The sequence below is a fragment of the Argentina silus genome (genome assembly GCF_951799395.1).
Source record: "Argentina silus genome assembly, chromosome: 18".
Taxonomy (NCBI): domain Eukaryota; kingdom Metazoa; phylum Chordata; class Actinopteri; order Argentiniformes; family Argentinidae; genus Argentina; species Argentina silus.
Genome location: NC_139672.1, coordinates 17782243 through 17797242, shown reverse-complemented (window position 1 = coordinate 17797242; position 15000 = coordinate 17782243). Strand labels below are relative to the sequence as shown.

The following is a 15000-nucleotide window of genomic DNA, read 5'->3' as shown; positions in this document are numbered from 1 at the left end:
GGCTGAGTCTCCGCTCAGAGGACGGAGAGTTCTGGTAAACACGGTTTATACATTAACATAGCTTAGCCTAGCATAGCTTAGCCTAGCATAGCCATACTCCACAGTTTCTAATGTATGCATCAGTTTTTCTAGTTAACTTTGAAGGATGAGGAACCTAACCCTAACCCTAACTCCTAACCCTAACCCTAACCCTAACCCCCCCTAACCCTAACACTAACCCTAACCCTACCTGCTCAGGAGGTGATAATCATTGTAGCATCTATCTAGACATCTTTTCTAAAATAGTCAAATCAAACTTTGGATTAAATGGTTCACAACCATGATTGTACATAACCCGGCGTGTGTGTGTGTGTGTGTGTGTAGGATGTCCTTCTCAGACTTCCTGCGTCACTACTCCCGTCTGGAGATCTGTAACCTGACCCCGGACGCCCTGTCTGATGACGGCATCAAGAAGTGGGCGTTGTCAAAGTTTGACGGCAGCTGGAGGCGGGGCTCTACGGCCGGCGGCTGCAGGAACTTCCCCAGTAAGTCACCCACGTTACCGTAGAAACCACCCCAGGAACCGTAGAAACCAACCCTAGTAACTCACTACCCTCATTACCATAGAAACCACCCCTAGTAATTAATGAACCCGAACCCTAACCCTAACCCCTCCCCTCCCCCCTCCCTCCCCCCAGACACGTTCTGGACCAACCCTCAGTTCATCATCCGGCTGGATGAGGAGGATGACGACCCAGACGACGGGGAGGAGGGATGCAGCTTCGTGGTCGGGCTGATCCAGAAGAACCGGCGCCGCCTACGGAAGGTGGGAGAGGACATGCAGACCATCGGGTTCGCCATCTACGAGGTGAGAGGAGGAGGAGGAGGATGGGGGGAGGGGGAGGAGGAGGAGGAGGATGGGGGGAGGAGGAGGATGGAGGGAGGAGGAGGATGGAGGGAGGGAGGAGGATGGGGGGAGGAGGAGGAGGAGGAGGAGGATGGGGGGAGGAGGAGGATGGAGGGAGGAGGAGGATGGAGGGAGGGAGGAGGATGGGGGGAGGAGGAGGAGGATGGGGGGAGGATGAGGAGGAGGATGGGGGAGGAGGAGGAGGTGGAGGAGGATGGGGGGAGGAGGAGGATGGGATGAGGATGGGGGGGAGGAGGAGGAGGAGGATGGGGGGAGGAGGAGGAGGTGGAGGAGGATGGGGGGAGGAGGAGGATGGAGGGAGGAGGATGGGGGGAGGAAGAGGATGGAGGGAGGAGGAGGATGGGGGGAGGGGGATGGAGGGAGGAGGAGGATGGGGGGAGGGGGATGGAGGGAGGGGGATGGGGGGAGGAGGATGGAGGGAGGAGGATGTATGTGTTTATCGATGCACAATGTAGTTTGTAATTGTTTTGTGAGCTGTATTAATTAATATTAATATATATTATATATTAATATGTATATATATTAATAACTAATATCTAATAATGTAAATTAAATGTATATTTGGGAGCTGTAGGTTGAGGTGTCTAACTCTGTCTCTGTGTCGTTTCTCTGTCCAGGTCCCTGAGGAGGTATGTGATGAGGGAGGGGGAGGGAGGGAGGGGGGGGGGGGGGTGGTGGTGGTATGTGATGAGGGAGGGGGGGGAGGGGGAGGGAGGAGGTATGTGATGAGGGAGGAGGTATGTGATGAGGGAGGGGGGAGGGAGGAGGTATGTGATGAGGGAGGGAGGGGGGGGGAGGGAGGTGGGGGGGAAGGGGGAGGGAGGAGGGGGGGGGGAGGGAGGGTTAGGGGGGGGAGGGAGGAGGTGGTATGTGATGAGGGAGGGGGAGGGAGGAGGGATGGGGGGGAGGTATGTGATGAGGGAGGGGGAGGGGGGAGGGAGGAGGTATGTGATGAAGGAGGAGGGGGGAGGGGGGGGAGGGGGTATGTGATGAGGGAGGGGAGGAGTGAGGGGGTATGTGATGAGGGAGGGGGAGGGGGGGAGAGGGAGGGGGAGGATTATGTATTATTATAGAGTATCAGTGTATTATGTATTTAACTGTGTGTATTTCTGTGTTATTTTCCAGTTCTCTGGCCAGAGGAACGTCCACCTGAACAGGAACTTCTTCCTGAGGAACGCGTCTGCGGCGCGCTCCGAGACCTTCATCAACCTGAGGGAAGTGTGCAGCCGTTTCTGCCTCCCGCCTGGGGAGTACCTCATCCTGCCCTCCACCTTCGACCCCAATCAAAACGGAGACTTCTGCGTCCGCGTCTTCTCGGAGAAGCAGGCCGAGTTCCAGTCAGTTTCCTGTTTAGAGCCAACTATATCCTGTTTACATCTGAACTAACTATTTCCTGTCTGTCTGTCTGTCTGAGAAGGAGGGTCTGATGTCAGTCTGTCTGTCTGTGTTTCAGGGAGCTGGACGATCCTATTGAGTCCAAAGTTGAAGAGGTACATGACCACAGAGTTATAACAACACTAGTTGGTTTAAACACAGAGTTGGTTTATACAGTTAGTTTAAACACAGAGCTATAAACACTAGAAGGGACAAAGAGTTGGTTTAAAACACTAGAAGGGACATACAGGTTCCAGAACCACAGGGCGGCCATGTTGGACAGCCTGGGTAACATCTTCCAGGTGTACAATTATGGTGCGTGTGTGTGTGTGTGTGTGTGTGTGTGTGTGTGTGTGTTTCAGATAGAGATAGATGAAGGAGATGTGGATGAGCGGTTCAAGAACCTCTTCGGACAGCTGGCAGGGGAGGTGAGAATCACCATGACGACCAATTCTCACTGTGACGACCTCAACCAATGATACATTCTATGAAGAGTCACATGACCCTGCATGTAAAGACAGGAAGCGTTTGTTGAAACTGTATTCTGAATCATATTCAACCTCTCTGCTCTCTGTCCAAAGGACAGTGAAATATCCGCCTTCGAGCTCAGAAAGATCCTCAACAAAGTTGTGACAAAACGTAAGTATTGTAGATGTAGAAACAGTGTGTGTTTGTAGATGTGTAGTGTGTGTTGTAGATGTAGGTGTGTAGTGTGTGTTGTAGATGTAGGTGTGTAGTGTGTGTAGTAGGTGTAGGTGTGTAGTGTGTGTAGTAGATGTAGGTGTGTAGTAGGTGTAGGTGTGTAGTGTGTGTAGTAGGTGTAGGTGTGTAGTGTGTGTTGTAGATGTAGGTGTGTAGTGTGTGTAGTAGATGTAGGTGTGTAGTGTGTGTAGTAGATGTAGGTGTGTAGTGTGTGTAGTAGATGTAGGTGTGTAGTAGATGTAGGTGTGTAGTGTGTGTTGTAGATGTAGGTGTGTAGTGTGTGTTGTAGATGTAGGTGTGTAGTGTGTGTAGTAGGTGTGTAGTAGATGTAGGTGTGTAGTGTGTGTTGTAGATGTAGGTGTGTAGTGTGTGTAGTAGGTGTGTAGTAGATGTAGGTGTGTAGTGTGTGTTGTAGATGTAGGTGTGTAGTAGATGTAGGTGTGTAGTGTGTGTTGTAGATGTAGGTGTGTAGTGTGTGTTGTAGATGTAGGTGTGTAGTGTGTGTTGTAGGTGTGTAGTGTGTGTAGTAGATGTAGGTGTGTAGTGTGTGTTGTAGGTGTGTAGTGTGTGTTGTAGATGTAGGTGTGTGTAGTGTGTGTTGTAGATGTAGGTGTGTAGTGTGTGTAGTAGGTGTGTAGTAGATGTAGGTGTGTAGTGTGTGTTGTAGATGTAGGTGTGTGTAGTGTGTGTTGTAGATGTAGGTGTGTAGTGTGTGTAGTGTGTGTTGTAGATGTAGGTGTGTAGTGTGTGTAGTAGATGTAGGTGTGTAGTGTGTGTAGGTGTGTAGTGTGTGTTGTAGATGTAGGTGTGTAGTGTGTGTAGTAGATGTAGGTGTGTAGTGTGTGTTGTAGATGTGTAGTGTGTGTAGTAGGTGTGTAGTAGATGTAGGTGTGTAGTGTGTGTTGTAGATGTAGGTGTGTAGTGTGTTGTAGATGTAGGTGTGTAGTAGATGTAGGTGTGTAGTGTGTGTAGTAGATGTAGGTGTATAGTGTGTGTAGGTGTGTAGTGTGTGTTGTAGATGTAGGTGTGTAGTGTGTGTTGCAGGTGTGTAGTAGATGTAGGTGTGTAGTGTGTGTTGTAGATGTAGGTGTGTAGTGTGTTGTAGATGTAGGTGTGTAGTGTGTTGTAGATGTAGGTGTGTAGTAGATGTAGGTGTGTAGTGTGTGTAGTAGATGTAGGTGTGTAGTAGATGTAGGTGTGTAGTGTGTGTTGTAGATGTAGGTGTGTAGTGTGTGTTGTAGATGTAGGTGTGTAGTGTGTGTTGTAGATGTAGGTGTGTAGTAGATGTAGGTGTGTAGTGTGTGTTGTAGATGTAGGTGTGTAGTGTGTGTAGTAGATGTAGGTGTGTAGTAGATGTAGGTGTGTAGTGTGTGTTGTAGATGTAGGTGTGTTGTAGATGTAGGTGTGTAGTGTGTGTAGGTGTGTTGTAGATGTAGGTGTGTAGTAGATGTAGGTGTGTAGTGTGTGTTGTAGATGTAGGTGTGTAGTAGATGTAGGTGTGTAGTGTGTGTTGTAGATGTAGGTGTGTTGTAGATGTAGGTGTGTAGTGTGTGTTGTAGATGTAGGTGTGTAGTAGATGTAGGTGTGTAGTGTGTGTTGTAGATGTAGGTGTGTAGTAGATGTAGGTGTGTAGTGTGTGTTGTAGATGTAGGTGTGTAGTAGATGTAGGTGTGTAGTGTGTGTTGTAGATGTAGGTGTGTAGTGTGTGTAGGTGTATTGTCTCACCTCTCTCCTCTGTGTTGCAGGAAAGGAAATCAAGACCAGCGGCTTCAGTCTGGAGACCTGTCGCAACATGGTCAACCTGCTGGATGTATCCTTTAACACACACACACACACACACACACACACACACACACACACACACACAGTGAGTAGTGGTAGTTAGATAGTAGTAGTGTAGTAGTAGTAGTAGTATAGTTGTAGTAGTATAGTTGTAGTAGTAGTAGTATAGTTGTAGTAGTATAGTAGTAGTAGTAGTAGTAGTATAGTAGTAATAGTATAGTAGTAGTAGTATAGTTGTAGTAGTATAGTAGTAGTAGTATAGTTGTAGTAGTAGTATAGTTGTAGTAGTATAGTAGTAGTAGTAGTAGTATAGTTGTAGTAGTAGTATAGTAGTAGTAGTAGTAGTAGTAGTGTAGTAGTAGTAGTAGTAGTATAGTTGTAGTAGTATAGTAGTAGTATAGTAGTAGTATAGTTGTAGTAGTAGTATAGTAGTAGTAGTAGTAATATAGTTGTAGTAGTAGTAGTATAGTAGTAGTAGTAGTAATATAGTTGTTGTAGTAGTAGTAGTAGTAGTATAGTAGTAGTATAGTAGTAGTAGTTAGATGTTTCATGGTGTGTTGTTCTTAACCCAGCCACAGAAAGACGGCAGTGGGAAGTTGGGTCTGGTGGAGTTCAAGGTTCTGTGGACCAAAATAGAAACCTACCTGGTTGGTTTCTGGTTTTACATTCTATTACTGTCATTTAGGATCTCACTGTCCGTTTACAGTACATTACAGTTATTAGAATCATCAGAAATATCGTTTGTCAAACTAAAGCTACTCTGAAAAAGTAGTTGACTAAATGGAACCTACCTTATCCAACACACGACCGTCAGTTACTGAGACATGAGCAGACCATGTGACAGAAAGTTCTAACTGAAATCACTGGAAGAGAAAAATATTCAAACAGTGTGCAGAACAGAACAGAGTCAGGAAGAGAAGAAACAGACCAGAGTCAGGAAGAGAAGAAACAGACCAGAGGCAGGAAGAGAAGAAACAGACCAGAGGCAGGAAGAGAAGAAACAGACCAGAGTCAGGAAGAGAAGAAACAGACCAGAGGCAGGAAGAGAAGAAACAGACCAGAGGCAGGAAGAGAAGAAACAGACCAGAGGCAGGAAGAGAAGAAACAGACCAGAGGCAGGAAGAGAAGAAACAGACCAGAGGCAGGAAGAGAAGAAACAGACCAGAGGCAGGAAGAGAGGAAACAGACCAGAGGCAGGAAGAGAAGAAACAGACCAGAGGCAGGAAGAGAAGAAACAGACCAGAGGCAGGAAGAGAAGAAACAGTAGGGAAATTGAATTTCAAGGGCTGGAATAATCCATTACCGCTACATGGCAAAAACAGATAGTTAACTACAGGAAACACCACAAGGATTTGAATGTAGTTTAACCACCACCAAGCTGCTGCAACATGCAGTTACCTCACTAACTGCCAAAGAGTTCCAGAACACTCACCACCTAGAGTAGTGTTTTATCTGGTGTTTATCAGGGTTAGGGTTAGGGTTAGGGTTAGTTCCAGAACACTCACCACCTAGAGTAGTGTTTTATCTGGTGTTTATCAGGCAACAACATGATTGGCTACAAAATGAAGTATGATAATAAGTAGTTCTGGGAACAGTCACAGTTCAAGTCTCTAGCCCTGTGATTGGTCCCTGTGTGTTTAGTTCTGTGTTGTGATTGGTTCCAGAACATCTACCGCCAGAAGGACGTTGACCAATCAGGGACCATGAGCTCCACAGAGATGCGCATGGCGGTGGAGGAGGCTGGTAAGACCCCCTAACACACACACACACATTCACACCCACACGGCTGTAGAGGAGGCTGGTAAGACCCCCTAACACACACACACCTGTAGAGGAGGCTGGCATTATTATTCCTCCCATTCCACCCAATGTACCCGTGTGTGTGTGTGTGTGTCTCTGTCTCTCTCTCTCAGGTTTCAGTCTGAACAACTCTCTCCACCAGATCATGGTCGCTCGTTACAGTGAACAAAACCTCACCATCGACTTTGACAACTTTGTGGGCTGTTTGGTGCGTCTGGAGTCCATGTTCAGTGAGTATCCACCAGGGGGCGGCAGCAGAGTGGAAAAATGGAAGTGTTCAAAATGAAGTGCATCTGTCTTGCGGCGGTTGGCTGTCTCTCTGGAGAGAATAATTGTGTAAAATGACACACAAATGTTATCTAGTATATTTGATAGATACAGTCTAATGAAATGCTTTAGGACTTTAAGCAAATCCTCATCAGCATTCTGAGTGTGAGTTTGTTGCCACAGAAACATTCAAGACTCTGGACCAGGATGAGACGGGCGAGGTGGAGCTGACCTTCCTGGAGGTGAGTCGGCATAAAGGTGGACCTGTCTGTCTGTCTACCTGTCTGCCTGCCACTGGACCACCCCAGGCCACATGTACTTCCTGTTTGATGTCATGTATAATGTGTTTGTGAGGCCAAAGGCACATTTCTCCACATTGTCTGAGTACTTCTCTCTCACACACACAGTGAACAGGTGTTTCTGTCTCCCTCTAGTGGTTGAACGTGGCTATGCTCTAGACCTCCCAGCCCTGCCCACTCCAACCAAAGCCCCACCCACTCTGGAAAAACTAAAGGGAGAAGAAAGAACAGCAAACTGATGTCGAATTTCTGAATTTGTTCACATTTGGCCACAGTTAAGGTTAGGGTTAAGGGTTTGGTTAAGGTTGGGCTGTCAATAGGATGTTGGACAGGGTGGTAGGGTTTAGGGTTAGGGAGGAGGAGGAGAGGATGACCAAATTAACTCAGCTGATGTTTTAGAGAGAGGGTCAGTTTGCTTGGAGATAAAGATTTAAACTATATTGTTACAATGAACACCTGAATGGTTTGAATAAATAATCCTAATCATGTCAATGAGAAACAAGCACAAAAACATGTTGAAATCGTCTTTATTTCCTCTAAAACAAAGAAAGTAGACGACTGGAATGAGCATCATGGACACACACAGAGTCAGGGTGCATTGTGGGTGTTCTGGCGTGCGTACTCCTCGGCCCAGCGGAGCGCGTCAGTGATGTCATCGGCGGCCCCGGTCCCCGTCGCCACGGTGACCGAGCCACCGGCGTTCCCGCCCAGACGACTGCACACCGCCGCCGCCCAATCACAGGCTCTGACACCGACCACTCCCTGGGGAGAGGGGGGGGGGGTTAGACTGACCACTCCCTGGGGGGAGGGTTAGACTGACCATGCCCTGGGGGGAGGGTTAGACTGACCATGCCCTGGGGGGAGGGGGGGGGGGGGGGGGGGTTTAGACTGACCATGCCCTGGGGGGAGGGTTAGACTGACCATGCCCTGGGGGGAGGGGGGGGGGGGGTTAGACTGACCATGCCCTGGGGGGAGGGTTAGACTGACCATGCCCTGGGGGGAGGGGGGGGGGGGGTTAGACTGACCATGCCCTGGGGGGAGGGTTAGACTGACCATGCCCTGGGGGGAGGGTTAGACTGACCATGCCCTGGGGGGAGGGGGGGGGGGGGGGGTTAGACTGACCATGCCCTGGGGGGAGGGTTAGACTGACCATGCCCTGGGGGGAGGGGGGGGGGGGTTAGACTGACCATGCCCTGGGGGGAGGGTTAGACTGACCATGCCCTGGGGGGAGGGTTAGACTGACCATGCCCTGGGGGGAGGGGGGGGGGGGTTAGACTGACCATGCCCTGGGGAGAGGGGAGGGGGGTTAGACTGACCATGCCCTGGGGAGGGGGGTTAGACTGACCATGCCCTGGGGAGGGGGGGGGTTAGACTGACCATGCCCTGGGGGGAGGGGGGGGGGGGTTAGACTGACCAGTGTGTGTGTTACCTTGGGGACCTGGCAGGCACACAGCACCCTGCCAGAGGGGAGGAGAGACAGCAGGAGGACCAAACGACCTGGAGACCTGGAGCTCACCTGATTCACTGTCTTCATCAGGACCTACACACACACACACACACACACACACACGGAGTTCAGAAATTGTCTTTCGGAAAGGTAGGGCACAGGTCCACTTCTCTATGGTCAGAGTTCTAATGGTTCTGTAAGGTTCTATAAGGTTCTTACTGATAAAGAGTCTGTCTCCACAGCTTCCACCAGAACGGTCCTGTTGTTGTTGTTGTCCAAGACTGACTGAGCCTTCACTGTAGCCTGACACACACACACGTGTTGGTGTTAGGGTCGGTGTTGAGGTGGGGGGGTGTGTGTGTGTGTGTGTTTGTTACCTCTCTGGTCTCTAGTTTGCGTATGGCGGTGTTGGTGTTCCTCTGCTGGACTTTGAGGCGAGCCTGCAGTTCTCTGCGTTGCCACTGGGGGATAGGAGTACCATCCACCGCCTAGAGACAACAACAACACTGTTTTAGTTGTTGCTGCTCTGCTTTCAGTAATCAAATTGTGTCAGACAGTTTCAAATACAGGGGGGCTCAACAACTTGAAAGAATCATTTAAATTTCCCCCCGAAATGACCCTCAAAATGGCCCCCAAAATGTGTGTGTGGGGGGGGTTAATACCGTGTGTCTGTGTGTTCAAACATGACAGCATACATACATCCGTCAGCACACCCACTTCTTTGGCCAATCGGTGGGCAGCTGAGAGCGACAGGGCAGGACCAGCCGCCAGCCGCGCCCCCAGAGACTCCACCTCCTCCGCCAGAGCATGCCCCGCCTCCCGAGCCTGGTGGCCAATCAGACAACAGCGTTTAAAATAGATCTTCCTATCATGTACCCGCGTGTGTGTGTGTGTGTGCATGTGTGTGTGACTACGGCGTTTGAGTGTACTGAGTATTATGGTCTGGCCCACCTCTCTGGCGTTGTCCCCGGTTACAGCCACGATGCGGCTGACTCCCTTCACCGTCTGCCTCTCTGAGACCACCACCAGGTCCCTGATCCCCCCTGTGTTACAGAGGTGGCTACATACACACACATACACACACACACACACACACACGAGAGGGGATTGGTCCAGAGCCCTGTCAATCAAGCAGCCAGCCAGTAAAGAGCCAGGGGAGCCTTACGTTCCACAGCAGAGCTCAGCTGACGTGTGTGTGTCTGTCTGACTGAACAGCTGATCCACAGGCGCCCCCACAGACACCACTCTGACTGGGTCAGGGTACACCTGGGGGCACAAATCAACCATTACTACAATATACACCATCTCTGGTTAGGTCAGAGGTTAGGGGGTAGAGGTCAGAGGGTTGAGGTCACCTCGTCGATGGTTCTGAGTCCAGGGATGTGTTTGGCCTGCTCCAGTGGAACCTCCTGTACGTAGACTTCCTGGTTCGCTCTGATCACTTCCTGTACGTGGCGCTCTACTTCCTGTAGCTGGGACACGCTCAACAGCCCCTGGGAGGAGGAGAGGAAAATAAAACAAGTGTACAGTGAACATGATGTAGCCCCCCTCTAGAACCCTAACCCTCTAGAACCCTAACCCTAGAGAAGGAGGTGATGGAGAAGCCTAACCCTGAAGCAGGACGTTTATTCCTTGCTACTCTGGTCTGTTCTCTTAGTGCGTCACCTTCTGTGACCAAAAACAACAAACACTTACATTTACATTTATGGCATTTACAGACGTCTTTATCCAAAGCCACTTACAACAAATCCATTTGTTTAAGTAAGTGAATCACCTATCCAGTCGTCATAAGATAAAGTAATCAATGCTCGGACCAGGGGCCATAGGCAGTCACAATGCCTCTGCTGATTTAGGCATCATTAGGCTACCATTGTACTAACTATTGATACAAGACTTCTAACACAGATTTCAGGCTAAGACAAAATATCTGCACAGCCAAATGATTTGGTTCCAAATGCGACCGGCTATAAACCAACTTTTATACAACTCTGGTTTCTGTATCCATGTAGGCCAAGTGTCGCTCTTAAATCAAGCTGCATAACAGACTTCACTCCCAACCTGGTCAGACTCCAGGCCTCCTTCATCAGGCTCCACTGCACTGACGCTACAGGTCACAGGAACCTCCAGTGCTTATTTGATCAATTATCAGTCTTGCTTCTTACAGCTTTGCGTTGATTTCTCAAAATATTATTCCCTAATGTGTCAGGCTCGGCCTCCTGTTAGGCTCCACTCCTAACGCTCCACGTTGCACCCGATTATGACCTGTTTAATAAAGAATCAGCATCAACTCCAAACTCCTAAACAATCTCTGTGGCAAAACGCATCTTTCGTATATCTTTAGTTTTGTCAAAAATGGGCCAATCAGTGTAATTTCGTAAACGTCCCATCTGTATGGCCACACCCCTCAGTCACCCGAGCTTCATCAGTCCCAGTGGTGTTGGAGGTGTACGAACGGACAGAGACCCAATCATCTCACACACACACACTCTCACACACCTTGATGCTGAAGTCGAAGCGTAGGTGGTGGGGGGAGACGTGGGAGCCCCTCTGCTCCACCGAGGGTCCCAGCTGCTGACGCAGGCAGAAGTTCAGGACATGAGTGGCCGTGTGGTTCACCATGCAGGACAATCTCTGGGCCTGGGGAGAACACACACACACACTTCATACATACATACATACATACATACATACATAATATATATATCAGCATCAACTCCAAACTCCTCAACAATCTCTGTGGCAAAACGCATCTTTCGTATATCTTTAGTTTTGTCAAAAATAATATATATATATATACACACACACACACACACACACACAGACACTTCATACATATATACACACACACACACACACACACATTTCATACACATACACACACACTCCATACACATATACATACATACATATATATATATATATATATATATATGTATATGTGTATGGAGTGTGTGTATATATATGAAATGTGTGTGTATATGTATACCATGCCGAGAGGAAAGGAGATCTCAGAGGACATCAGGAAGAGAGTAGTGAGAGCACATCAGTCTGGGGAAGGCTAGAAAATTATCTCAACAAGATTTGAGCTCCATCAGTCACTCCATCACTGTGAGGCAAATCATTTACAAACGCAGAGCATTTAACATGACAGCAACTCGGCCTAGAAGTGGACGCCCTTCCAAAATATCTCCAAGAGCCACATGAAAAATAATAAATCAGGTAAAAGCCAACTCAAACATAACATCTAGAGATTTGCAGACCTCCCTTGCTGCATCTCTGGTAACTGTGCATGCTTCAACAATAAGAACAACACTGAATCGAAATGGCGTTCATGGGAGGGTTTCTAGGTAGAAGCTTCTGCTGTCAAAAAAGAACCAAACTGCTCATCTTAACTTTGCCAGAGAGCAGCTGGCCAAGCCTGAAGGTTTCTGGAGGTCCGTTCTCTGGACAGATGAGTCCAAAATTGACCTTTTTGGTCACAATCAATGTCCATGTTTTGCGAAAACCCAACACTGCCTACCACCAAAAGAACCTTATCCCAACAGTCAAGCATGGTGGTGGGAATGTCAAGATCTGGGGCTGCTTTTCCTCCTCTGGACCTGGACGACTCCACATCATTAAGGGAATCATGAATTCTGAGGTATACCAGGAGATTCTTGAACAGAACTTCAAGCCATCAGAATGGCTCAGGAGAAAGAAGATTTGTGTTTTGGATTGGCCAAGTCGAAGTTCTGACCTAAATCCAATCGAGATGCTGTGGCAGGACCTGAAGCGGGCAGTTCATGCCAGACACCCTTCAAACCTCACTCAATTGGCTGAGTTCTCTCAGGAGGAGTGGGCAAAAGTCCCTCAAACCAGCTGTCAGAGACTGATTAGTGGCGATACGAGACGTTCACTCCAAGTTATCACTGCTAATGGAGGTGCCACAAGCTACTGACTGAAGAGGTTCACATATTTTTGCACACATGAAATCTGAGTTTTTGTTAAATAAACCACTTTCGTTAAATAAACAATGTTTATTAAAAATATAATATTTTTTTGTTTCTGTCCTTTATTTGGAATGTCTTTATTATGAATTGGGGTTTAGATAAAGATTTTATAAGTTAATTTGAATGTTTTATACAAAAATAATGACCATCCCTGTAGGGTTCACAAACTTTCAAGCAGCACTGTATACACACATCATACATATACATACACACGTCATACATATACACACACGTTATACATATACACCCACGTCATACATATACACACACATATATATACACACGCGTCATACATATACATACACACTTCATACATATACACACACACACACTTTATCCATACTACGTGTCTCTGTAACAGTGTTGTGTTTACCTGGTCCAGGTGGAGTTGCACCTGGTCACCCATCCTCAGATCCTCCGTAGTGATGACCTGATGGACCACGTACCCCCCCACCTGCTGCACCCCCACCACTGGGTAGAGGACATCCTACACACACACACACACACACACACACACAGAGTAACATACACACAGTTAGAGACACACACACACACACACACACACACACACACACACACACACACACACTTGATGCAGCTGGCCATTGGGGTGCCCCCTATCACCTCTCCTATTTGCTCTGGCCATTGGGGTGCCCCCTATCACCTCTCCTATTTGCTCTGGTCATTGAGCCACGAGTGAAGCCATAAGGAGCAGATCTGACATCTTGTGTCTTCAACTAGAGAACAGGTGGAACAGCAGGCGCTGAGGAAGGCTGGAGACCGGAACCACGTCTTGGGTTTGTTAAGCATTCAGTATAAACCATCACGTCACATAATAGTGGGTACACAACTAGAAATCATTAGTTGTTTGTTTCATTATAACCAGCACCTCTAAGTACCATTTGGTTAAGTTACACACACAGTCACACCCACACACCTACACACACACACACACACAGAGTAACACACACACACACACATACACACTGTTAGACACGCACGCACGCCGCGCGCACACACACAGTTAGACACGCACACGCACACACACACACAGTAACACATACACACTTGATACGCTGGCCATTGAGCACGCACACACGCCTACCTGTAGTCCGTGCCTGGTGAGGTATCCATGGTCATGTGACTGGCCTCCCTGCGTGGCGTAAAAACAGGTGAAGTCCAGAATCACACCACACCTCTGTCCCTGTCCCACCTCCTCCACCTCAGCCTGGCCACACAGGAGGGCCAGCACCCGGGCTTCACATGGAGCAAACTCTGGAGGAGGAGAGAGGGAGAGGGAGGGAGAGAGAGGGAGCAAGGGAAGGAGAGGCAGGGAGGGAGAGAGAGAGAGAGGGAGGGAGAGAGAGGGAGGGAGAGGGAGAGAGAGTCTGTAACACTACTAAACTCCATCTGCTGTTTTCAGTCACAGAACCACAGGTTGGTAGCGTACCGTATTTGCCGTGGGGTACGAGGCGGTAGCTGTATTTGGGGGAGTCGTCAGTGTGGGGGACCCCTCTGGTCTGGAGCTCAGCCAGGGTGTGGAGGGTCAGGGGGACCAGAGGGGGGTCACTCCTCCCGGGGGGGTCTCCTCCCTCACACACCTGGACCTGGGACCTCAGCTGGGGAGGGGGGGGGGGGGGGGGGGGGTTCATCATCTTAATTAAGCTTTTAGTCAATAGAGAGAGATAGACAGATAGAAAGAAAGAGAGAGAAAGAGAAAGAGAGATAGATAGATCCTCTATCCTCTCCTCTCCTCTCCTCTGTTCTTGTATGTGGTCCAGACCCTCCTGGTCCATCCTCTCCTCTCCTCTCCTCTCCTCTCCTCTCCTCTCCTCTCCCTCTCCCTCGCTCTCCTCCTCCTCCTCCTCCTCTCCTCTCACCTGTTCTTGTATGTGGTCCAGACCCTCCTGGTCCAGCCTCCTCCCACTCTCCTCCAGCATCAGGCTGACCAGGTCCAGAGGGAAACCCAGGTCACGATGCAGAGACCAGGCCACGGGGGCTAGAACACACACACACGATTATTTTAGACTTGGGTTTAAATAGTATTTGTTTCTTTGTTTAGCTGCACTTGCCACAATACAATAGAACCAATGGAACAGTCCCAAAACTCTCTAGAATCTGACCTGAGACCAGCTGTTAGATAGGTAGATAGACAGACAAATAGATAGATAGATAGATAGATAGATAGACAGACAAATAGATAGATAGATAGATAGATAGATAGACAGACAGACAGATAGATAGACAAACAGAGCATTCGGAAAGTATTCAGACTCCTTCACTTTTTCCACATTTTGTTATGTTACAGCTTTATCCTAAAATGGATTCAATTAATTTTTTCCCCTCATCAATCTACACACAATACCCTATAATGACAAAGCCAAAACAGGTTTTTATAAATGTTTACAAATTTATTCAATTATCACATTAGTA

General features: G+C 48.4%; 2 protein-coding genes across 7 annotated transcripts in view; one reads left to right on the top strand and one right to left on the bottom strand.

Moving 5' to 3' along the window:
• The window catches only part of LOC310819003 (calpain-2 catalytic subunit-like), a 17146-nt gene extending 9513 nt beyond the window's left edge, over nucleotides 1–7633 (top strand). The window contains exons 8-21 of the mRNA XM_083690169.1: nucleotides 1–34; nucleotides 364–524; nucleotides 678–847; nucleotides 1525–1536; nucleotides 2033–2244; nucleotides 2361–2397; nucleotides 2644–2709; nucleotides 2863–2920; nucleotides 4729–4793; nucleotides 5344–5412; nucleotides 6430–6508; nucleotides 6679–6795; nucleotides 7016–7074; nucleotides 7267–7633. The exon at nucleotides 1–34 is cut by the window's left edge and continues 41 nt beyond it. Of these exons, the coding sequence (XP_083546295.1) occupies nucleotides 1–34; nucleotides 364–524; nucleotides 678–847; nucleotides 1525–1536; nucleotides 2033–2244; nucleotides 2361–2397; nucleotides 2644–2709; nucleotides 2863–2920; nucleotides 4729–4793; nucleotides 5344–5412; nucleotides 6430–6508; nucleotides 6679–6795; nucleotides 7016–7074; nucleotides 7267–7290 (1163 nt within the window). The 3' untranslated portion in view covers nucleotides 7291–7633. The remainder of the gene's footprint in view (nucleotides 35–363; nucleotides 525–677; nucleotides 848–1524; nucleotides 1537–2032; nucleotides 2245–2360; nucleotides 2398–2643; nucleotides 2710–2862; nucleotides 2921–4728; nucleotides 4794–5343; nucleotides 5413–6429; nucleotides 6509–6678; nucleotides 6796–7015; nucleotides 7075–7266) is intronic.
• Nucleotides 7634–7642: 9 nt separating this feature from the next.
• Nucleotides 7643–15000, bottom strand: part of aars2 (alanyl-tRNA synthetase 2, mitochondrial (putative)) — a 13057-nt gene continuing 5699 nt past the window's right edge. The window contains exons 10-22 of one of the 6 annotated variants that reach the window (XM_083690152.1): nucleotides 14448–14566; nucleotides 14018–14186; nucleotides 13673–13842; nucleotides 12941–13054; nucleotides 11075–11215; nucleotides 9934–10071; nucleotides 9744–9844; nucleotides 9530–9638; nucleotides 9241–9403; nucleotides 8956–9066; nucleotides 8798–8881; nucleotides 8546–8671; nucleotides 7643–7893 (exon numbers count right to left, since the gene is read on the bottom strand). In XM_083690152.1, the coding sequence (XP_083546278.1) occupies nucleotides 7868–7893; nucleotides 8546–8671; nucleotides 8798–8881; nucleotides 8956–9066; nucleotides 9241–9403; nucleotides 9530–9638; nucleotides 9744–9844; nucleotides 9934–10071; nucleotides 11075–11215; nucleotides 12941–13054; nucleotides 13673–13842; nucleotides 14018–14186; nucleotides 14448–14566 (1571 nt within the window). In that variant the 3' untranslated portion in view covers nucleotides 7643–7867. The remainder of the gene's footprint in view (nucleotides 7894–8545; nucleotides 8672–8797; nucleotides 8882–8955; nucleotides 9067–9240; nucleotides 9404–9529; nucleotides 9639–9743; nucleotides 9845–9933; nucleotides 10072–11074; nucleotides 11216–12940; nucleotides 13055–13672; nucleotides 13843–14017; nucleotides 14187–14447; nucleotides 14567–15000) is intronic. The other 5 variants (XM_083690153.1, XM_083690154.1, XM_083690149.1 and 2 more) reach the window with 5 other exon arrangements.